At 44.7% G+C, this 24,554-nt stretch overlaps 2 protein-coding genes across 4 annotated transcripts in view; one reads left to right on the forward strand and one right to left on the reverse strand.

Annotated features, from left to right (window-relative positions):
* The window catches only part of LOC117667384 (hexosaminidase D-like), a 256,224-nt gene that overhangs the window by 164,011 nt on the left and 67,659 nt on the right, over positions 1-24,554 (reverse strand). The gene's annotated exons all lie outside the window — the stretch shown is intronic.
* Positions 1-24,554, forward strand: part of GRID2IP (Grid2 interacting protein) — an 86,694-nt gene that overhangs the window by 6,075 nt on the left and 56,065 nt on the right. For 2 of the 3 annotated variants that reach the window (XM_034420568.3, XM_034420569.3), the window contains exons 2-3: positions 22,338-22,592; positions 23,932-24,017. In XM_034420568.3, coding sequence (XP_034276459.2) covers positions 22,338-22,592; positions 23,932-24,017 — 341 coding nt within the window. Of the gene's footprint in view, positions 1-22,337; positions 22,593-23,931; positions 24,018-24,554 lie in introns of those variants that run through there. The other variant, XM_034420570.3, reaches the window with a different exon arrangement.

Raw genomic sequence — 24,554 nt, forward strand, 5'->3', positions numbered from 1 at the left:
TTTCTGACAAATGGCAGTCCAATCTCTTCTTGAAAGCCTCCAGTGATGAAGCTCCCACAACTTCTGAAGGCAACTTCTGTTCCATGGGTTGATTGCTCTCACCATCAGAAAATTTCTCCTTGTTTCCAGGTTGAATGGAATTGATCAGTTTCCATCTATGATTTCTTGTCTGGCCTTCGGGTATTTTGGAAAATAGCTTGACCCTCTTCCTCCTCTCTGTGGCAGCCCCTCAAATATTGGAAGATGCTATCCTGTCTCCCCTGGTCCTTCCCTTCACTAGACCAGCCATGCCCAGTTCCTGCAACCGTTCATTGTATGTTTTAGCTTCCAGACCTTTGATCATCTTAGATAGATTCAGATTAACAGAGTTGGAAGGGACCTTTTAGGTCATCTAGTCCAACCCCCTGCCCAAGCAGGAGACCCTACACCATTTCTGACAGATGGCAGTCCAATCTCTTCTTGAAAGCCTCCAGTGATGAAGCTCCCACAACTTCCGAAGGCAACTTCTGTTCCATGGGTTGATTGTTCTCACTGTCAGAAAATTTCTCCTTATTTCTAGGTTGAATCTCTCCTTGTTCATTTTCCACCCATTATTCCTTGTCTGGCCTTCAGGTGCTTTGGAATATACCTTGACCCCCCTCCTCTCTGTAGCAGCCCCTCAAATATTGGCACACTGCTATCATGTCTCCCCTGGTCCTTCTCTTCACTAGAGTAGCCATGCCCAGTTCCTGCAACCGTTCATCGTATGTTTTAGCCTCCAGTCCCCTCATCATCCTGGTTGCTCTTCTCTGCACTCTTTCTAGAGTCTCAACGTCTTTTTTATAGTGTGGTGACCAAAACTGGATGCAGTACTCTAGGTGTGGTCTTACTAAGGCTTTAGAGAGTGGTATTAGTTCCTCCCTTGATCTTGATTGTATCCCTCTGTTAATGCAACATTAGTCTCCCTGATAGAGAGAAATAAAATAAATAAAAAGAGAAATAAATATGAGACAGAGAATTGCAGAACCTTGTCCTCCATCTGAACAAGGCTTCCTCCCGTCCCAACTAGCCCTGCCCGGTTCCTGCAACCGTTCATTGTATGTTTGAGCCTCCAGTCCCCTCATCATCCTGGTTGCTCTTCTCTGTACTCTTTCCAGAGTTTCAATATTTTTTTTATAGTGTGGTGACCAAAACTGGATGCAGTATTCTAGGTGTATGAATAACAGACTAACAGAACAGAATAGCAGAATAATATGTTATTACTTTAAGAACATATTCACATATCTTAATATGTTAAGAATGTGAAGTCTTCCTCTGTTTCTTCCCGTCTTGTTTGACATCCTAGAGGTGTGTCCACACATTGGGTGCCCAAAGGGAACAATATGATAGTTATGACAGGATGATCAAAGCTGTGGCCAGGCTTATGTCCTGCGCCAGGCACACCCCTACACTTCCCAGGCCCGGCGAGTGCAGTGGGTTTAACCTTCCCAAAGGGAGGCTCCCTGGACCAATGTCCCCTCTTTCTCATCTCTTCAATAACAGAAATCAAAAGTGTGCTATTTATAGGCCACCGCAGGAATGAGAATTCCCCCGTGTTTCTCCCCGTGCAAAATGACCCGTGCTGCAGCTTCTGATTGCTGTTGTGGAAACAGGCGCAATAGGAAGGACAGGTTTCAGGGACTGGGAGTGGGGAGGGGCTTTGGAGAAGTGGGGTGCTGCTTTGAGACGGACAGCAAATGAGAGAGAGAGAAAGAACGAAAGAGTGAGTGAGAACGAATGAAGGATGTGTGGAAGCCACCAAGCGGGAGAGAAAGCGATAGGAAGGTCAAGTGAGAGACAGAGGGAAAATGATTTAATCTGTGATCTGTTTTGGGGGAGGGGTGTCTTTCTGATAAAGCGAGAGAAGCAGGAAGCCCCTCCACCCTACAGATCCAGTGGTGACAGATGGCCAAACCCAGGTCAAGCCGTCTGTCAGAACTCACCTCCTTCCCGTTCCCCAATCTCAGTCCCAACTCAACCAGGGAAAGCCATTGGCAGGCTCTTTCTCTGCCACCCACAAATCCACCAATCATCATCATCTTTTAATGACCCCATAATCCAGGGGTGAAATCCAGCAGGTCCTGACAGGTTTTGGAGAACCGGTAGCGGAAGTTTTGAGTAGTTCAGAGAACTGGCAAATACCACCTCTGGCTGGCCCCAGAGTGGGGTGGGAATGGAGATTTTGCAGTATCCTTCCTCTGCCATGCCCACCAAGCCACACCCACCAAGCCATACCACACCCACCAAACCACGCCCACAGAACTGGTAGTAAAAAAATTTGGATCTCACCACTGCCATAATCCCTTGCGGGGTGGAGTCTGGGCAACTGAATGGAGCTGAGTGATTACTGGCCTTTCTGTTCGCCAATGTGGAGTTACATTCAGCAGATATATTCTCATCATGCCCAGAGCCAGAAATATCTGCCTCTACCTAGTTACCTATTGAACTCACAGCCTCCTGATTGTGAGGCGAGAGCTCCACCTCTAGGCCACTCACCACACCCAGAAATCCACCAATGGCCTTCCTTAACTTGTCCAGCATTAAACCTGCCAGGACCCTCTTACTGAGGCCAGAGGGGGCTCGGCCTTCTGGCAGAGCAGATGGGGCTGGGGTGCCTGTGGGGCAGGGAAAGAAGTCTTTCCTTGATCAGCCTGAGAAGGACCTAGATCAGAGGTGGGTTTCAGCAGGTTCTGACCAGTTCTGGAGAACCGGTAGCGGAAATTTTGAGTAGTTCAGAGAACCGGTAAATACCACCTCTGCCTGGCCCCGCCCCCATTTATTCTCTGCCTCCCGAGTCCCAGCTGATCGGAAGGGAATGGGGTAACCTTCCCATGGAGTGGGGTGGGAATGGATATTTTACAGTATCCTTCCCCTGTCACGCCTACCAAGCCATGCTATGCCATGCCATGCCCGCCAAGCCACACCCACAGAACCGGTAGTAATAGTTTTTGAAACCCACCACTGACCTGGATGGGGATTTGCTCTTTCCTTTTACCAACAGGGTAAGGTAGCTTGATTCAAAATGGCCCTGGTACCATTTGGGGTCAAAGCTGACCCTTGGCAGGGATTGGATTCTCACAACACGCTAGCTGCGATGGAATGTAGTCTGGATTCCCAGGAGGGAGAGGCCGCTTTCCAGAGGGCATAGTCAGGAGGAAGCGGGTTAAAACAGGATTCCCAGAGTATAGCTATAGTGATGCAGATAGTTCCTTTAATCTGGCAAGATTCTGTCTGTAAGAGGAGCAAGACATAAACTGCTCAGAAGTAACTCCACTTGTCTTTTTCAGTTCTTAGGGCCTGACACTAGCTGACAGCATGTTAAGCATTAACTGGGGCGATTTATACCTTCTGAAACAGCTGGCCCTTGTGCCCCTCCCCTCCCCTCCTCTGGAGTTGAGCCCCAGGGAAATCAGAAAATCCGGGCAGTTCAAATTAGTATAAAGATTTATTGCAAGCTTAAGCTCTCTCTACAGGGATTTGAATTACTAGCAAATTGGCGATAGATAAGAGTCAACGGAATTCAAGGTGGGCTGGACTTAAATTTCTTGTAGGTGCAAAGGGACTCAAGATGGATGATGCATTTGACCCCTCCCTCAGGCTTAGTCTGGTCATCCCCTACATCTGGATTTGAAATGCGTTTCTCTCTAGTCTAAATGCTGCAAGAGCGGAGAAATCTAACGAGATCCAAGAACCAGTGAGACAGAAGGGGAAATCAGACTGGTGGGGCAGCTTCTGCCATAGGGTTAATATCTGGCTGGCTGATGGGGGGCGCAGGTCAGTCAGATGCTTCATCTTGGCAGACCCGGAGTAGGCAGAGCCCCCACGTCCCTGGGACAGCTTGATTTCCCCAGCAAGGAGCCCTGTTAAGGGGGCCAGGGGGGACATTGAGAGGAATATTAGAATCCCCTCTCTCTCTCTCTCTCTCTCTTTCTTTCTGTCCCCCTTCTCTCTCTCCCTCTCTCTCTTTCCCTCCCCCTTTTCCCTATCTCTTTCCCTCCCTCTTTCTTTCCCTCTCCTTCTCTCTCTCTTTCCCTCCCTCCCTCTCTTTCTTTCCCTCCCCTTCTCTCTCTTTCCTTCACTTTCCCCCCTCTCTCCCTCTCTCTCTTTCCCTCCCTCCCTCTCTCTTTCCCTCCCCTTCTCTTTCCCTCCCCCGCTCTTTCTTTCCCTCGCCTTCTCTCTCTCTTTCCTTCTCTCTTTCTCTTTCCCTCTCTCTCTCTTTCTCTTTCCCCATCTCTCCCTCCCTCTCTCTCTCTCTTTACCTCCCACCCTCTCTCTCTTTCCCTCTCTCTTTCTCTCTCTCCTTCCCTCTCTCTTTCTTTCCCTCCCCCTTCTTCCTCTCCCTCTCCCTCTCCCTCTCCCTCTCCCTCTCTCTCTCTCTCTCTCTCTCTTTCATGCTTCCCATGCACAATCAGCCTTTGGAAAGACAAATGCCAATTGGCCAACTTATAGAGAATTACTGAGAATGGAAAGGGGAGTATTCTTTTTAGGGGCACCCATGCATGCAACAAATAAAAAAGTATACCCTCTGGGGGCCATCTTGACTTTTTTGACTGCACCTTGCACACACACGCACACACACACACGCACACACACACACACACACACCTCTAGTTCCCAAGAGGTGCACCGCGGTCCCTCCCTCCCTCTCCCACTTCCAGGCTGCGCTTTTAGGGAGAGCACTGGGGCTGAGCTGCTGCCTGTCCATAGGGAGGGTTACCCTGACTGGCAGAGAATTGAGACCCCCCCCCTGCAATTTTCCCTCCAGCTCTGCTTGGCCTTCAACCCAAGCACAAGGGAGGATGGCAGTGGAAGCAGCTGGCAGCTGGCGGTGCGCACAGATGGGATTAAGCCAGGCAGGAGATTGCAACTGGGATTGGAGATTTATTTATTTACAGATTGATTTAGCCCTCATCTCAAATAAAGATTCTAGGTGGCCACAACAATCCATAAAGACCAAGACAAGAACACAAGTACCCTCCCACCCACCCACCCACCCCCAATGCCAGGCCAAACAGCTTCCAGCTCTCTCACACACACCCCATCCTGTTTGGGAAAAAAGCCTTAGCAACCTTTAAAGGAGGGGCCCTGGATCTGGAAATGATTGGGAGGTGCTACTTGCCCCCCCCCCCCCCAGGAAAATAACTCTAGCACCATGATGGCGAACCTATGGCATGTGTGCCACAGGTGGCACGTGGAGCCATATCGGTGGGCACGTGAGCTCAGCTCCGGTGTGCATGCGCGCAGCGGCCAGCTGATTTTCAGGCCCCCTGGGCCCACTGGAAGTAGGGAAATGGGCCGTTTCCGACCTCCGGAGGGCCTTCAGGGGGGTGGGGAAGGCCATTTTTGCCCTCCCCAGGCTCCTAGAAAGGCTCTGGAGCCTGGGGAGAGCAAAAAAGGGGCATACTGGGCCCCACCATGTCATCGTGGGCATGCACACGCCAAAAGCGGGGGAGCGCAGGGGTTGCACGCACATGCATGGAGGGTGGGGCGCATAGAATTATGGCTGTGGGCATGCACATGCTCAACCCCCCTGCACTCCCCCCGCTTTTGGCACGCAATGGCAAAAAGGTTAGCCGTCACTGCTCTAGCACCTACTGCATAAATCTTGGGCTTAAAAAAGAAGCAGGTTTCAGTAAATTCAAGAGAAGCGATAGGTAAATTCCCTTCTGGCAGCAGAAGCTAACAAGAAAAGGAACTCAAGATGGTTGGGAATTCCTAAACAAGGAGATACAGGTAGTCCTCTACTTACCACAGTAACTGTTTAGTGACCATTCAAAGTTACAATGGCATTGAAAAAAGTGACTTATGACTGTTTTTCACACTTACAACCATCGTCGCAACCCCGTGGCCATGTGTTCAAAATTTGGCAACTGATTCATATTTATGACGGTTGCAGTGTCCCGGGGTCATGTGATCCCTTTTTGCGACCTTCTGACAAGCAAAGTCAAGGGGGAAGTTGGATTCACTTAACAACCGTGTTACTAAGTGAAGAACTGCAGTGTTTCACTTAACAACAGTGGCAAGAAAGGTCATAAACTGGAGCAAAACTCACTTAACAAACGCTTCAATTAGCAAGAGAAATTTTGGGCTCCATTAAAGTCATAAGTCAAGGACTACCTAGACTAAAAAGTCCAGTTTCAATCATTCCAATGATTGAAATGAGGTTGGTCGAAAGAAAATTGTGGGGCTACAAAAAAAAAAAAAACCTTCAAGAAGATCAGAAAACTAACAAGGCAGAAGAAGCACACAGAGATGCCTTCTGAAAGTTTCTACCCCCATCATCATGTCCACATACTATCTATGTATGTATGCGCAGGGAAGCATAAAACATGTATGTGTGACTGGGAAAAACAGGAGGCTTAGTATGGATAATCACCAACATCCAGAGTCGCTGCCCAACTGCAGCATCTCTAATTGAATCCACTGGGGGGATTTTCGGGGGGTGGGGCTCGCATCTTCTGGTTGGATCCCACCCATTTCAATTTTACATTTATTTACTGGCTCCCCCACCCAACCGAATAACAGAACAATGAGCAGTGGTGGCGCAGTGGTTAGAGTGCAGTACTGCAGGCTACTTCTGCTGCCTGCCGTCTGCCTGCAGTTTGGCAGTTTGATTTTTACCGGCTCAAGGTTGACTCAGCCTTCCACACATCCAAGGTGGGTAAAATGAGGACCCAGATTGTTGGGGGCAAGAGGCTGACTCTGTAAACCATTTAGAGAGGGCTGTGAAGCAGTATATAAATCTAAGTATTATTCCTTCCTTCCTTCCTTCCTTCCTTCCTTCCTTCCTTCCTTCCTTCCTTCCTTCCTTCCTTCCTTCCTTCCTTCCTTCCATGTTGGTACAGTAGCTAGAATGCAGTATTGCAGGCTAATTCTTCCAACTTTCAGTAGTTCGATCCTCACCAGCTCAAGGTTGACTCAGCCTTTCATCCTTCCAAGGGGGGTAAAATGAGGACCCAGATTGTTGGGGCCAAGAGGCTGACTCTGTAATCTGCTTAGAGAGGGCTGTAAAGCACTGTAAAGCAGTATATAAGTCTAAGTGCTATTGCTATTGCTATAATAGGGTTGGAAGGTACCTCAGAGGTCTTCTAGTCCAACCCCCCGCTTGAGCAGGAGATCCTATACCATTTCAGACAAATAGTTATCCAATCTCATTCTGCAGCCGTCTTGCAAACTATAATGTCCCCCACATGGGCCGACACACAAACCCTCTTTGCTTCCTGTTTGATATTGAAAACAACCCAAGGCTCAAGATTGTTGCCCCATCTCTGTGCCAGCAGCTAGCTCCTCTTACCTCCCTTTGCTAGCCTTGAGGGACACATCCATCCGGTGGTCAGATCAGCATGCAGGCAGTGCTCCTGCAGGCTGGACACTGCTGATGTCCAGGAGAAGAAAGGACATACAGTAGAACATAGAACAATAGAGTTGGAAGGGACCTCAAAGGTCTTCTAGTCCAACCCGCTGCTGGAGCAGAAGACCCTATAATATAGGCCCTATATCATTTCAGACAAATGGTTGTCCAGTCTCTTTCTGAAAGCCTCCAGTGATGGAGCACCTACAACTTGGAGGCAAGCTGTTCCACTGATTAATTGTTCTCACTGTCAGGAAATTTCTCCTTAATTCCAGCTTGCATCTTTCTTTAACGAGCTTCTTCACATTGCTTCTTGTCCTCCCCTCAGGTGCTTTGGAGCAGGGGTCTCCAACAGGGTAGAAGGCTCCGCCCACCCGCCCAGATGCTTCTGTGCTTAAGACATACTTAAATCTGGTTTGATGCAGTTTTCCAACATTTATCAGCCTTACTGAAAGACAGCTAAGGTACTTTCCCCTAATTTCTTTCCAACAGCCTGTTAAAGTTGGAAAGAATAAAAAGGGCTTCTTTAGATATGCTTAAACTACAAGGGGAAAAAATCTTAAGGAATCAATAGGGCAGCTGTTCAGTGGAGATGGCAAAACGCCAACAGGTAACTCATCTCCTATTTTGATTCAGTTAGTTGCTTCACCAATAAAAGCAAAAAAAAAAAACAACCAAGAAATTATGAAGGACAGAAAGTAGAGGCAGAACTGAAACTTGAGATTGTAAAAACATAATCATTAAAGATATATTTAGTTTGAATGTCCAGGACCAGATAAATTGCATCCTAAAGTACTTTGCTCATAGTCTGCCATGAATTTTAATGAATTATCTTTAACAGTTCTGGAGAATTGTGAAGTATCTAATGAGTAGAGAATAAATTATATCTTTATCTCCAAAAGAGGGGGGGGGGAATATCCGAGGAGTTACAGTCCAGGGAATCTGACACCAGGAAAATGTACCAGGAAAATTCTAGAACAGCTCATGAGGAGATCGGTATATAATCACCTTGAAAACAATGCGAAAGTTACTATATCAGCATAGATTTGATGAGAATAGATTAACTTTACTTCATTTTCTGCTTGGCTAATTTATCTAATAGATTATGGGAATGCTGATAGACATAATATGCCTTCATCAAAACATTTGAGGGAGCACATGCTGATTAGCAAGTGAGTTAAATATGGGCTGGTGGCATGACAACAGGTGGCTCAAAAATCAGAGAATGCTCATCATTATTATCACATAAAATTGGAGAGAAATGTTGAAGAGAGGTTGAAGGAGCTTGGTCTGAACATAGAACAATAGAGTTGGGAGGGACCTCAGAGGTCTTCTAGTCCAATCCCCTGCTCCAGCAGGAGACCCTATACCATTTCAGACAAATGGTTGTCCAGTCTCTTTCTGAAAGCCTCCAGTGATGGAGCTCCCACAATGTCTGAAGGCAAGTTATTGTTACAAGTAAATGCCTTATTCTCAAATAAGCAAAATGTATATTCACAGAATATCAGGGGTTAATTTATATTTCCTTCTTAATGTATTCATATGTAACCACTCCCATCCATTACTCCGCCTCACTAATATAAAAGGGGACGTATGGACCTCCCACTTGCTTCTATCTACGATCATTCAGAGAATATAGAATGCCTACTGTAAATAAATAGTACTATGTTTGAATACTTCGTTCTTGAATCATTTATTGAGTCTGATCCTTAAAATTACGCAACATTCTGGTAGCAGAGGATGGTTGGATTGACTCAATAAAAATCAGATATGCCTAAGAGAGAAAACTCCAGAAACAAAAGAATCTGAAGACTGCGCTATAGACAACGAGGAGATAATCGATGAAACTGATGACCAGGAAGAGAACGAGATAGAAAACAACGAACTCAGATCAGAGATACTGAGACTATTGAAAAGCCAAAAAGATGACAAAAATCTCATCGCGAACCTCCAAGACATCATAAAAAACAGCGGAGCAGCGAGAGAAAAACACATCGTAACAGATGAATCTAAAGAACTAAAAATGGTGAGCGAATTGCCTGTAGATAAGAATATAACAAAAAAGAAGACTAACGGTCCCGCACAAAATTTTGAATGGCAGCCATCTTGGTTTCAACAGACCACTAAGATGAGCGAAGCAGAGCCAATCAGAAAACAGAATTCAAAATGTCTGGCGCGAAAAGCCCTACATAGTGTAAAAAGTAAAAAAGAAAAAATCTACTCTTCAGAAGAATCTGATACAGACATCGAAGAAACTTCAATTGAACTACAAATAGAATCAGCAATGAAAACTCTCTTTGCAACATTCAGCCCAAAATTAAGAATTACGAAAGAATCAACAAAAGCTGACAATCAAAGAATAAAGAAAAGACAAGCAAGCAAGCAAACATCTCGGAAACTACCCGCTTCTATCCAAACGACGAGAGCACCAACGCCTGAACCCAGAGAACCCTGTAAATACTCCCCCACGCCACAGACGATTCCAGGGACCAGAGATCTCAACAGGAACAATTTCAGCGAAAAGAAACAAGCGCCAGTCGTCACCTGGACACCCAAGATCGAACCGGAGACCGAGTCATCGGAAGAAGAACACTACGAGGGAGCTACAGCAACGAGAACCTCTCCCGACAGCTTCAGAAGCGAAATGAGCAACGCGCATGCGCAAACACACGCAGACAACTACGGAGGACATGAAGAACAGAGGGAGCCATTCAGACTCGTTGCAAGCATACCCACACCATTCTGCAACTATCAACATTTACAAGATCATGGACAACCTCCAGTTGTAAGTAATGGAACAAATAATATTGGGAACTTGCCCAATGATTTCCCAAAACTGAGAATAGATGGTATTAATTTGCAGGAATGGTGTCAACAACTTCAGGTTGTTTTTCTAAAAGAGAACTTATTATTCTTTATAACTAACCCCCCCCAAAAGACCTTGGACTCTAAAATTGGACTGCCTGCACCACAGAGCATTCTACTTATTAATATCTAGTATATCTCCTGCTATGTACCATAGTATTAAGCATAACTTGACTGTCTCAGAAATTATTCACTGCATGTTTAAATTATTTCATAGTGAAAGTGTAGCGACCACTACAAGAATGTCTAAAGATTTCTTCTCAGCTAGGATAAAACCTGGGGTTACTATAAGTGAACATTTGATATCTTTAAACAAAATCAGAGCAGAGCTACATTTAAGGGGAGAAATAATTTCAGATCAAACAATGAAAAGTGTTATCATTAATTCATTAGACCCATCGTGGGATAACTACATATCACATTTAGACACAATTAATTTGGGATACTTATCCATAGAAAATTTATCAATAATAGCTAATAGCTAATAGCTGAAGATAATTTAAGAAGGAGCCGCTGTAATACTCACATAGAACATAGACAAAGTAAGAGAGTAGTATTTCAAGAAAAATATCGAGAATCAATTGAATGTTATAATTGTGGATCCAAAGAACATTGTAGAAGAGATTGTCCTAAATTTCTTAGAGAAAGACAAAAACATGACTATAGAAGCAGATACCATAACAGACAATCGTCCATTGATAGACATAGATATAGAAACTCACCTAATTTTAGAGAGCATAGAGGGGGCAGAGATAATTCGAGAGATAGAAAGTCTGGATCATTAAATGGATTAGATAAACATAATATAACTAACACACAACATTCAGGGGATAATGATTGGCTCATTGATTCTGGGGCAACTAATCACACAATACATAACAAAAAAATACTAACTTCCTTTATAGAAGATAAATTTGTAATTAAGGTAGCCAATCAAGAAAAAGTCCAAGTTATTGGTAGAAGAAATGTAAACTTACCCGGTCTAGGGAAAATAGAGGGGGTATTATTAATACCAGAAATACCTCATAACATACTTAGTGCAATAAAACTAAGTAGAGATTCTGACATAAATATAGTATTCTCAAAAGGAAAAGCAACACTAGAGAAAAACAAAACAAGTTTGGGTAGTGTGGTTATCAAAGGGGGTCTACCATATTTGGTCATAAAAGAAAAATGGCTACACAATATTGATTCAAACATGGAAGATGACACTAACATAGAAAATGAAGACAATAGCAATAGTGATAATGAGGAACATGAAACAAATCATAACCACAAAAACACATCTACTAATGACACACTCAATAACAAAAAACCTACAATTGGAAAACCAATCCACGATGAATGTGCACATATATTACATAGAAAATTGGGACATGCTAGTTTTCCTATAGTACAAAAAATGATTGAACATGCTGAAGGTGTTAAAATAAAAAATTGTAAAAATTATTTGGAATGCTCAGTATGTAAGTTCTGAAAACTCAGAACTAATCCCAAGCCAAAAAAGGCAACAAGATCAACTAGTCACATTTTTGATCTGGTACATATGGATCTGGTGGGTCCATTAACCCCATCAATCACATATAGAAAACTATACTTTCTAACTATTGTAGATGACTATAGTCGTTATGGATTTGTCTATACTTTGAAACACAAAGATGAAACATTTCAAAAATTTAAAGAGTTTTACAAACATGTAGAAACACAGCATAATATTAAAATAAAACAAATCATGACAGATAGGGGGTCTGAATTCATGTCAAAAGAATTCTCCCAATGGCTAAAAAACAAAGGAATGCCACACTTCACATCTAGCCCTTTCTCTGCATTCCAAAATGGAGTGGTAGAAAGAAAGAACTCGACACTACAAACCATGATTAGGTGTACATTAGAAGATGCTGGCTTAGGAAAACAATTCTGGTCAGAAGCATTACTATATTCCAATTATACTCAAAACAGAACTTGGTCCAGCATCGTAAACAAAACGCCATACGAATTAATGTATAATAGAAAACCCAAAATAACACACATGCACATATTTGGAGTCACAGCAGATGTACACATACCAAAACAATTGAGGCATAAAGGAGAGAACGTATCCAGAAGACTTAGATTCATGGGATACGAAACAGGCACAAAAGGGTACAGATTTATTGATAATAACAACAAATTCATAATTTCTAGAACAGCTGTATTTCATGAACAGGCCAATTGGTCTAAAATACATCTTAATGAGATATTCCCAACCACAAAATTAGACACTGAGCATCAAGATAAAATAGATAGAGAAGAACTCAATCACAACACACATGGAAACAAAAATAAAACATGGACAAATAGTCACCCCAGAATAAAAACAGATTCATTAACAAAAAAGGAGGCAAGATACCTACACGATAATGATAGCAAACCAGAAAAAACAATCAGATGTAACAGAAATCAGGTGCCAAGTAAATACAAGGATTACATAATGTACATGAATAATGAAACATCAACACCAAACACATACGAGGAAGTATTAAAGCTCCCCATTGAAGAAAGAAAAAAATGGGAATTAGCCATGGCCAAAGAGATGGACAGTTTGCGAGAATTAAGTGTATTTACACCTACTCCTGCACCTAAGGACAAAACTATTATAGGCACCAGGTGGATATTCAAAATTAAAAATCTGGAAGAAGGCAACACATTATATAAAGCTAGATTAGTTGCACAAGGTTATGCTCAAAAATATCCTGAGGATTACACAGACACATACTCTCCCACAGTAAGGACTGAGAGTGTTAAGACAGCTTTAGTTATAGCATCTGCACTTAATCTTGATGTATTTCAATATGACATACAGACTGCGTATTTACACGCAAAGCTTGATAAAGAGATATATGTAAGAGCACCTCATAGCCAATACACAAACAAAAATGAAACTTGGTTATTGAATAAAAGTTTGTACGGATTAAAGCAATCTGGCAAACGTTAGTATGAATGTTTAGTCAACGTACTCAAAACTATGAATTTCAATGCCACTACTGCAGACAACTGTTTCTTTGTTAAAAAAGAAGGTGACTCTTTAGAATTTGTGTTAATTTATGTGGATGATATTTTATATATCGGTAAACATAAAGAGAAAAGAGATACATTTGTAACAAAACTAAATGAACATTTTTCTTTAAAATCATTGGGAAAGGTAAACAAATATCTTGGAGTTCAAATCAGTAAAACCAAAAAAGGATTTAAACTTTCTCAGAAAGATAAAATTATAGAACTCCTGAACAAATGTAATTTGAATGATGCTAAGACTTGTGATACTCCAATGCAGACCGATTTCTTAAGAAACATGGATGAATCATCCCCTGAATTTAAAGATAATACACTTTACAGATCAGTTATTGGTTCCCTTTTGTATATATCTAATTGGACCAGACCTGATATTGCCTTACCCCTCAATCTGTTATCCAGATATGTTAGCAAACCCTTAATGTATCATTGGGAAGCCGTTAAACGAATATTAAGGTATTTAAAGCACAGCTTAGACTTCTGCCTACTACTTGAACCTAATAATGTTAAAGAGCCCATTCTCACTTGTTACGCTGATGCAGATTGGGCAGGTGATACTAAATGCAGAAAAAGCACATCAGGTTATATATTTTTTCTTAACGATTGTCCAGTCTACTGGTATACTGGAAAACAAGATTTAGTGGCCACATCAACAACCGAGGCAGAATATGTTTGTTTGTCTAAAGCCTCCAATAATCTTGTATGGTTTAATGATTTATTATCAGATATTTGGAAAAATCCTTCATTACCATTTATCATACATGAAGATAACAAAGCTGCTATTGAGATATCTAGATCTGATGCTATTGGTCAAAGGTCCAGACATATAGATATCAAATTCAAACACGTAAGACAATTATCTCAAGATGGATTTATTAAAGCCGTTCACTGCGAAACATCAGAACAAATAGCTGACATACTGACTAAGCCTTTGCCATCTAAACAACACAAATATTTAACTTCTAAACTACAAGTTTTATATTGTTTTAAATCTGAATGTAATTATTGTTGTATATCGAATCGGCATTTAGAGGGGGATTTGTTACAAGTAAATGCCTTATTCTCAAATAAGTAAAATGTATATTCACAGAATATCAGGGGTTAATTTATATTTCCTTCTTAATGTATTCATATGTAACCACTCCCATCCATTACTCCGCCTCACTAATATAAAAGGGGACGTATGGACCTCCCACTTGCTTCTATCTACGATCATTCAGAGAATATAGAATGCCTACTGTAAATAAATAGTACTATGTTTGAATACTTCGTTCTTGAATCATTTATTGAGTCTGATCCTTAAAATTACGCAACAGTTATTCCTTTGGTTGATTGCCCTAACCTTTAGGAATTTTCTCCTTAATTCTAGGTTGCTTCTCTCCTTGGTTAGTTTCCATCCATTGTTTCTTGTCTTGCCTTTTGGTGCTTTGGAGAATAGCTTGACTCCCTTCTTCTTTGTGGCAGCCCCTCAAATATTGGAACACTGCTATCATGTCTCTCCTGGTCCTCCTTTTCATTAGAGGAGAAGACTGAGGAGGAATCTGAAATCCTGAAAGGAGGTCACCTACAAAGTCAAAAACTGGGTTTTTTTTCATTCCACAGTGCCAGAAATGGAATGAATATCAATTACAAAAAAGCAGACTATTTGAATTTTTGAAAAAAAAAATCCTAATAATAGGAGAATGTGACATGGGAGCCAGTGGTGGGTATTGCTTTTTCCCTGGAGGTGTTGAAGCAGAAACAACATAGCATCCAGTCCAGGGTATTTTAATTTGGATTCTTGTGCTGAGCAGGGGTTGGATTGGATGGTCCCTTCCCAATTCTGGGATTCTGCTGCAGAGTTGGAGGTTCATTCAGCACTCTTCCAAAACAGGACCTTCGTCCATTTAAGTGAGCAAAAAGGATGGATGTCTCCGTTCTCTTAGCACAGCAGGACAGGGAGAAGGAAGTGCAGCCAAAACAAAAATGGTCCAGTGGGGCAGCTTTTCTACTGGCTCAGCTCAAGAGTAAAATCCTGCCGATCGATGGATACAGTACTTAAAGCTACCCGAGCACAACTCGCTATTCTGGAACAGAAATCACATTTCTTCCTACTATAAGAGGATGGCATTTGAATCCAAGAATTGGGAGTTGTCTGAAGAATGTCCCAAGAACATCCTTTGCAAGGAAGGTAGAGACCCAATCTAGAACCAGGGAGACATTTCCTGACAGTTAGAACAATTAATTGGTGGAATGAATGACTTGCCTCCAGTAGTTATGGGTATTCCTCAACTTTTTGAAGGAGAGAATGGACAACATTTGTCTGAAATGGTTGAGGGCAAGGGTCACCAACCTTTTGGACCTCAGGGACCCCTACATTCATAATTTTAAATCCCGTGGACCAGTAATATGAATTTTTTAAAAAGATAAATAGTGCAATATAAAAATGCAAATAATTTTTCTGTGGCCCACCAAAATTTTCTTGTGCATCATCGGTGGTCTGTGGACCACTGATTGGTGACCGCTGGTCTAGGCTTTCCTGCTTGAGCAGGGGGTTGGACTAGAAGACCTCCAAGGCCCCTTCCAGCTCTATTATTCTAGTATTGTGTATTCTAATTCGGGAAAGCTCGTCATCATGTCACTAAAAGCAAATAATGCCTATGGAACAGAAATGTCTTGTGTGACCCGCTCCCATCCTCAGTTGGAGGAAGGTACGTTCTCCTTCCGAGTGGCAGAGAAAGCTTGCAGGTACTTGAATGTGAGAGGGATATGGGGAGGGATATGGGGAGAGTGGGGCTTCCTTCCTACTGGAGTGAGCTGAGGGGTGGTTGGAGGTGTCAGAGAGGCCACCAACACTGCTTTAGGGGACCTGGTGCAAGGTCAGTTTCAGAAATCCACTTGCTTCTATAGATACCATATATATATTGAGTATATGGTATACTCAATATCTATACCAAATATATATATATATATGTATATCGGGGTGGGCTGCTGGGGGTTTGCAGGGGTTCGGGAGAACCTCTAGCTAAGATTCTGTGCAGTTCGGAGAACCCCCAAATCTCACTCCTAGCTGGCCCCATCCCACCCACCCCACCCCTCCCCTCCCCTCCCCTCCCAGGAGTCCCCATGCAGCCCGTTTTGGATGCAGGTAAGTGTAGGGTGTGCGCAGATGCTCAGGGAGGGCGAAAAATGGGCCTACCGGATGTTCAGGAAGGCTGGAAGACCATTTCCAGCCTCCAGAGGGCCTCCAGAGCCTGGGGATGCCGTTTTCGCCTTCCCGGAGGCTTGAGAAAAGCCTCCGGAGCCCGGGGAGGGCAAAAACGCCTCTCTCACCATGGTGTAGGAGGCCGACAAGGCCACGCCCACCCAGCAACCGGGCAGAGAACCCCTTGCTAAAATTTTTGAAGCCCACCCCAATGTGTGTGTGTATATATATACTGTGTGTGTGCGTGTGTGTGTATGTATGTATATACCCCACCCTTGCACTGAAGAAAGGCACTTTTGCACTGTCCTCCCCGTGGAGCCGTTCTTCTTCAGAGAAGCATGAGGAGATCATGCTAAAAATACAAAAGTCCTTTCTCTTCTGCCAAGGACTTTCTTCCTTCCTTCCCTCAATTTTTTGATCAGTGCAGCAGCAGGTAAAATCGTGCTGCCCTCTTTGCCAAAGGAAACGGATGTATTGTGTAGGCCAAGCATTTTCCCCAACCCCTCTTACATCTCAGAGTGTTCAAAGGGATCCTTAAGGGGATTATTGGATCCTGGTGTCTTTACAGCCGGCTCATAAAGTAGGCTAGGCCGAGTGCTTCATCAGGGAGCTTCCAGACTGGCAGATATTTTAATCATGTGCAGGGTAATAAATATTCAGCTGGACGTGGGAAATGTGGAATGGGTGGCAATGCAGAGTGAAAGGCAAGATTTGTTGCAGAAAAGAGCAACAAGAATGATATAACAGATTTAACAGAGTTGGAAGGGACCTTGTAGGTCATCTAGTCCAACCCCTGCCCAAGCAGGAGACCCTACACCAGTGGTGGGTTGACCCCAGTTCGGACCGGTTCGCAAGAACCTGTAGTAAAACTGGCAGGAGGCAGTGGTGGGTTTCTCCCGGTTCGGCCCGGTTCTCCCGAGCCGGTAGCGGTGGCGATATGACGTCAAAGAACCGGTTCTGCTCCCCCCGTCCCCCCACCTCCCGCGTTATTCTTACCTTTTATTTGACCCCACCCCCAATCTATCGCTGCCTCCTGAGTCCCAGCTGATCGGCTAGAAGGAAAAAAACTGTTTGAACTCTTGCCGCGGGGCTTCAAAGGGTCGCCCTACAGCTGATCAGTGTTAAAAGAAAACAAATGAGTAGACCGGTGCCTGCAAAAATAAATGGGTAGACCAGTGCCTGCAAAAATACATGAGTAGATCAGTGCCTGCAAAAAATAAATGGGTAGATCGGTACAGCTCTGCAAGCAGTTAAAAGCCTGGTAGATCAGGACCTCTGCTAAATCCTAAATAATTGTCACATGACCATCAAGCCATGCCCACAAAATAAGCCACGCCCACAGAACCAGTAGTAAAAAATTTTAGAACCCACCCCTGGCGGGAGGCCCTGCCCACCACCCCAGATGACATCATTGGTGATCCGCGCGCGAGCGATGCAAGCAATCCCGTTGCGATCCTGTTGCGAACTGGTAATAAAGGTAAGTAGAACTCAACCCTGCCCTACACAATTTCTGACAGATGGCAGTCCAGTTTCTTCTTGAAAGCTTCCAGTGATGAAGCTCCTATAACTTCTAAAGGCAACTTCTGTTCCATTCGTTGATTGCTCTCACTGTCAGGCTGAATCTCTCCTTGTTCAGTAGCGGGCTGGAGACTAAAACATATGAAGAATAGTTGCAGGATTTGGTATGTCTGGTCTAGAGAAAAGAAGGACTAGGGGTGACATGATAGCAGTGTTCCAGTATTTGAGGGGTTGCCACAAAGAAGAGGGGGGTCAAATTATTCTCCAAAGCACCTGAGGGCAGGACAAGAAACAATGGTTGGAAACTAATCAAAGAGAGAAGCAACCTGGAATTAAGGAGAAATTTCCTAACAGTGAAGACAATTAACCAGCGGAACAGCTTGCCTCCAGAAATCATGGGCGCTCCGTCATTGGAAGTTTTCAAGAAGAGATTGGACAACCACTTGTCTGGAATTGTGTAATTGTGTCTCCTGTTCAAGCAGAGAGTTGGACTAGAAGACCTCCAAGGTCCCTTCCGACTCTATTATTCCATGTTCTATTTTCAGAAAGTGGCAGAAGAGGGATAATGCCGATGCATTATCTCCACATAATACCTGGGCTGATCCCAGAGCAGGGTGCCACCCCTGTACCCCTGTGATGATCTGGGCCTCATCATTCTTCTGGTTTTGCAGCATTTTTTTTTTTTTTTTTGCAACATTGGTTCTGAAGCCACAGGGGGAATTTTCTCATGAGGAAATCTTTATGGGGGGATACAGTCTCTGACAAGCATGTGGGTGGGTGTGGGAGTATTCAGCCTGCAGGGAGGCTGTGGGTGCATGTGGAAGTTGTAAAGGAGCCAGTGCAGATCTATGTCTTTTAAGGTAATTAGCCCTGCCAGCAAATATGCTTAGAAGCCCTCTGAGCATTGGAGGTTTGGCAAGGGGGCGGAATGGTGGCAAAGAAAGGGCAAGTCTTAAATTCCAGAGAAGGGGTCCCTGGGGTTTTAACAGCAAGCCTATTGAGGTATTGAAATATAAAATGTTGTGGCTTAATGCTCTCAGTTGTGTGCATTATCCAATGACCTAATAGCAACATGCATCACACTAAACCCAGGTTAATCTAACATAATTGCTATGTCTACGTAGCCAGAGAAACCATCTTATGACTTGAGGTGATTTTCACAACAAGCTAAGCTAAGCCCCTTGGCTGGGTTTTAGTGGGCAGGTCTTAGTCAATAGCTAGAGGTGCTGGGGAAGCAGCTTGACTCTTTAAAGCAGAGGTCTTCAAACTTGGCAGCTTTAAGACTTGTGGACTTCAACTCCCAGAATTCTCGAGCTGGCTGGAGAATTCTGGGAGTTGAAGCCCACAAGTCTTAAAGCTGCCAAGTTTGAAGACCTCTGCTTTAAAGCTTGCAAGGGCATATCTGGGGTGTGTGCAGGGAGAATGGGGTGCTGCAGCCAACTTCTCAGTGCCAAGCCACTGTGGAATAAGAATTACACTAATATCGAAGAAATCGTGGAATAGAATCATGAAAGAAAAGAGGGACAAAACGAAATGTAAATGACGAAAAATAAAACATTTTTAAAGATTATTTTTTTTAATAATTAAATTGAATAGTTGAAATGGCCCGTGGTGAATTGGCCATGATGAGTTCAGGAGTGGTCTGCTGGGGATTCGCAGGGGTTCGGGAGAACCTCTAGCTAAGATTCTGTGCACTTTGGAGACACCCCCCCCCCAAATCCCATTCCTGGCTGGCCCTGCCCACCCCACCCCTCCCAGGAGTCCCCACATGGCCTGATTTGGATGCAGGTAAGTGCATGGAGGCTCAGGGAGGGCAAAAAATGGGCCTACCAGAAATTCGGAAAGGCCGGAAACTGGCCTGTTTCTGGCCTCCAGAGGGCCTCTGGAGTCTGGGGAGGCTGTTTTTGCCCTCCCAGAGGCTTGAGGAAAGCCTCCAGAGCCTGGGGAGGGCAAAAATGCCCTCTCCACTGTGGTGCAGGAGGCCAAGGAGGCCACGACCACCCAGCAACCAGGCAGAGAACCCCTTGCTAAAATTTTTGAAGCCCACCCCTGGGTGAGTTGACTGTGGCGAGTTGTCCCATTCTGTCATCTCTATGACTTGGGCTCAGTTTCCCTTGAGAGCGTCTCTTGGAGACCAGACATTAAAAGGCTTCGCTCACCTGCCAGGGCTGTGAGTGATGGATGCCCTGAACATCCCCACCCCAACCCTGAAGAAGCAGGAAGAAAGCAGCACCATTTGCTCAGCTGTTCTGCATAGATGGAAGGGCTGGGTTGGGCTTCAACACCCCGTGCAGCAAAATCAACAATGATGCCTTCAGGGATGGGATGGAGGAGGGGCCCTGGAGCTGACTTTGTTGTCAGGCTGTAATGAAACAACCCCCTCCCCAACCATCTGGGAGTTCAGCCACATTCTGCAGCCGTCTTGCAAACTACAATGTCCCCCACGTGGGCCGACACACAAACTCTCTTTGCTTCCTGTTTGATATTGAAAACAACCCAAGGCTCAAGATTGTTGCCCCATCTCTGTGCCAGCAGCTAGCTCCTCTTACCTCCCTTTGCTAGCCTTGAGGGACACATCCATCCGGTGGTCAGATCAGCATGCAGGCAGTGCTCCTGCAGGCTGGACACTGCTGATGTCCAGGAGAAGAAAGGACATACAGTAGAACATAGAACAATAGAGTTGGAAGGGACCTCAGAGGTCTTCTAATCCAATCTGCTGCTCGAGCAGAAGATCCTATATCAGTGATAGCTAACTTTTTCTGGACTGAATGCCCAAAGTGTGCGCGCGAATGCGCGTGCACGCCCGAACCCCCAAAATGCAATGCGCGTGCTTCTCATGCATGCCCCCAGCCACCCCACATGTGTGAATCCCCCACATGCACCCTGCCCATGCCCATACACTTGAGGCTCCCCGCATGCACTCTGCTCCTGCATGCATGCGTGCACGCCCCCCCTCTATGCGCTTCACCCCCCATGTATGCACAGCAGAGACCCAAAGACCAGCTGGCGCGTGCATGCACAGTATAGCTGAACTGGGGCGATGACTTGTGCCATCATGGTCCTATATTATTTCAGACAAATAGTTGTCCAGTCTCTTTTTGAAAGCCTCCAGTGATGGAGCACCCAAAACTCCTGAAGGCAAGCTGAGCCGTTCCACTGATTGATTGTTCTCACCATTAGGAAATTTCTTTTTAGTTCCAGGTTGTTTCTCTCCTTGATTAGTTTCCATCCGTTGCTTCTCGTCTTGCCTTTTGGTCCTTTGGAAAATAGTTTGAACCCCCCACCATCTTTGTAGAAGCACCTCAAATGTTGGAATAGTCCCCCCTAGCTCTTCTTTTCATTAAACTAGATTTACCCAATTCCTGTAACCATTCTTCATATGTTCTTCTCAGGCTTCTGAGCTTCTCTGCTTTGGGTTATGTGCCTTTGTGACAGCAGCAGCCAAGATGTTGAGACTCTGGAAAGAGTGCAGAGAAGAGCAACCAAGATGATGAGGGGACTGGAGGCTAAAACATGCGATGAACGGTTGCAGGAACTGGGCATGGCTAGTCTAGTGAAGAGAAGGACCAGGGGAGACAGGAGAGCATCTTCCAATATTTGAGGGACTGCCACAGAGAAGAGGAAGGGGGTCAAGCTGTTTTTCAAAGCATCCGAAGGCCAGACAAGGAAGAATGGATGGAAACAATTGCCTCCCACCGGCCAGTTTGCTCCCACAGAGAGGGCCTCCTCAGGGTGCCGTCGGCCAGACAATGTCGGCTGGCGACCCCCAGGGGGAGAGCCTTCTCTGTGGTGGCATGGAACAATCTACCCCCAGAGATACGAGTGATCCCAGACCCCCGGACTTTTCGTCGGGCCCTTAAAACCTACTTCTTTCAGTTAGCTGGGCTGTCCTGATTTTATGATGGGGTTTTTAAAATTTGAAATTGGTTTTAAATTGAAATGTTTTAAATTATGGGCCAAATTATTTAATTATTTTAAATCTATTTTAACTTTTGTATATAAAGTGTTTTACTTGGCTGTTCACTGACCTGAGTCTGAAAGGAGAAGGGCGGTATAGAAATTTGAAAAATAAATAAACTGATCAAGGAGAGATTCAACTTGGAAATAAGGAGAAAATTTCTGACAGGGAGAACAATCAAGCAATGGGACAGACGTTGCCTTCAGAAACTGTGGGAGCTTCATCACTGGAGGCTTTCAAGAAGAGATTGGAGTGCCATTTGTCAGAGATGGTGTAGGGTCTCCTGCTTGAGTGAGGGGTTGGATTAGATGACCTCCAAGGTCCCTTCCAACTCTGTTAATCTGTTAACCCCCTGCCCCTTCCCTAACCCGGGTCTGCTCTCATGTTCCCAGGATCTTCATCCCCAGGAAACACCGGCAGCGCTTTGATGAGGTGGTATCCCAGAGTCTCATCAGCAAGCTGTGCCGATCCAAGAGGGAACAGCCGGCCAACCGCCTGAGACGGAGCCGCAGTGAAGACCACCACGAGCGCTTGCTGGTCTCCACCCGGGCCAGCTCGGTGCCCCGGAGCCAGGAGGAGAATTGCCTGAGCTTGAGGAAATCCGCCACCCTGATTGGCAGCAATGTGGGAACAGGGGCAGCTTGCAGGTAAGAACCTGCGGAGACCCCCTCCTGAAGATACAGGTTCTAGAATGGAACCTGTCCATTACCAAAAGACCTAAAGATCTTGTGCACAACTTGTTTTTAGATCATTTTGGAAAGGAGAGGAGAAGAAAGTTTATTGATATATTTATGCATAGTCCAATGTTAGTGAACTTTTTCGGCACCGAGTGCTGAAACGGGGGCATGCATGCATATGCGTATGCCAGAAACCGGAAGAGCACAGCAAGGGCTCGCACATATGCACCTGCCACCTGGTCTTCTGGTTTTTGACATGCATGTATTTGCGAAGACCAGCTGGCCGGGGCGCAGTCATGCGTTGGAAACCAGAAGATCATCTTCCCGGTGCATGCATGCTAGCTGCGCATCGGAAACCGGAAGAGCAACGGGCGACGCCTCGCATGCCCGGTGAGATGGCTCTGCGTGCCACTTCTGGCACGCATGCCATAGGCTCCCCATCACGGGCATAGTCTGTGGAGACCTTATATCTCCTTGGGATCTTGTGAGGAGGGGCAGACTAGGAAACCTTAACCTGAAGACTTGAACGAGAAGTGGAAATATGAAGGACAAAATCCTACTGCATAGGAAAAAGATTGCTAGGGGTTGTTTTTTTAATTGACTGGTAGAGAAGTGATCAGTGTAACATGCCAGTCAAAGACAGAATTGCAAAGATTTTCAGTTTGGAAGGATTTTTATATGTGAAGTAGTGTTTCAAGGTTGACTCAGCCTTCTGAGGTGGGTAAAATGACCCAGATTGTTGGGGGCAACATGACTCTCTAAACTGCTTAGAGAGGGCTGTAAAGCACTGTGAAGTGTTATAGAAGGGCTATCCCTTTTCCTTCCTTCCTTCCTTCCTTCCTTCCTTCCTTCCTTCCTTCCTTCCTTCCTTCCTTCCTTCCATCCATCCATGGTGCGCAGTAGTTAGAATGCAGTATTGCAGGGTAACTCTGCCGATTGCCAGCAGTTCGATCCTGATTGACTCAAGATTGACTCAGCCTTCCATCTTTCCAAGGTGGGTAAAATGAGGACCCAGATTGTTGAGGGCAATAGTCTGACTCTGTAAACGGCTTAGAGAGGGCTGTAAAGCAACATGAAGCGATATATAAGTCTAAGTGCTATTGCTGTTCTCAACCTTGGCTGGGGAATTCTGGGAGTTGAAGTCCACCCATCTTAAAGTGGCCAAGGTTGAGAAACACTCATGTCAAGAGAGGCAGGGAAGGGGTTCAGAGATCTCTGCAGACAGCTGAACGGGGAGAAAAAGTCCTGCTCTGCTCCTTTTCGGATTCCCTGTCTGATGTAAGGACTACAGTGTGCTCTCCTTCCGCAGAACCGTCCGGGTCTACAAGGGCAGCAGAAGTTTCGGGTTCACGTTACGTGGCCATGCCCCTGTGTGGATCGAGTCCATCTTGCCTGGTAAGAGGAACTCTCATTTGTTGCCGAAGACTTCCATTTCTCAGGCAAACCTGGCAAGGTTGCCCAAACTTCGCTTGGAGCCCAGATATTTTAGAAATACCTTTGGGTTCTTCCTCGATCACGAATTCTTCGCCAAATGGACTATTTTATTTATTTTTTTATTTTTATTTTATATTGGATTTCTATACCGCCCTTCTCCCTAAGGACTCAGGGCGGTGTACAGCCAGATTAAAAAAAAAAAAAAAAACATGCAGAACAAATATTAAAAACAATTAAAAGATATATAAATTTGGCCCAATTAAAACTCATTTACCAATTAAAAACGTTTAAAACATTTAAAAACAGTTAAAAATTTCATCTTAAGCCAGCCCGGCTTGTTTAAATAAATGGGTTTTAAGGGCGCGACGGAAGGCACTGAGGTCTTGGATTCTCCTTATCTCTGGGGGGAGCTGATTCCAGAGGGTAGGTGCCCCCACAGAGAAGGCCCTCCCCCTGGGGGTCACCAGCCTGCATTGTTTGGCTGATGGCACCCCGAGG

This window comes from Pantherophis guttatus, chromosome 14, assembly GCF_059756535.1.
Source record: "Pantherophis guttatus breed Tessera chromosome 14, ASM5975653v1, whole genome shotgun sequence".
In the NCBI taxonomy this organism is placed as follows: Eukaryota; Metazoa; Chordata; class Lepidosauria; order Squamata; family Colubridae; genus Pantherophis; species Pantherophis guttatus.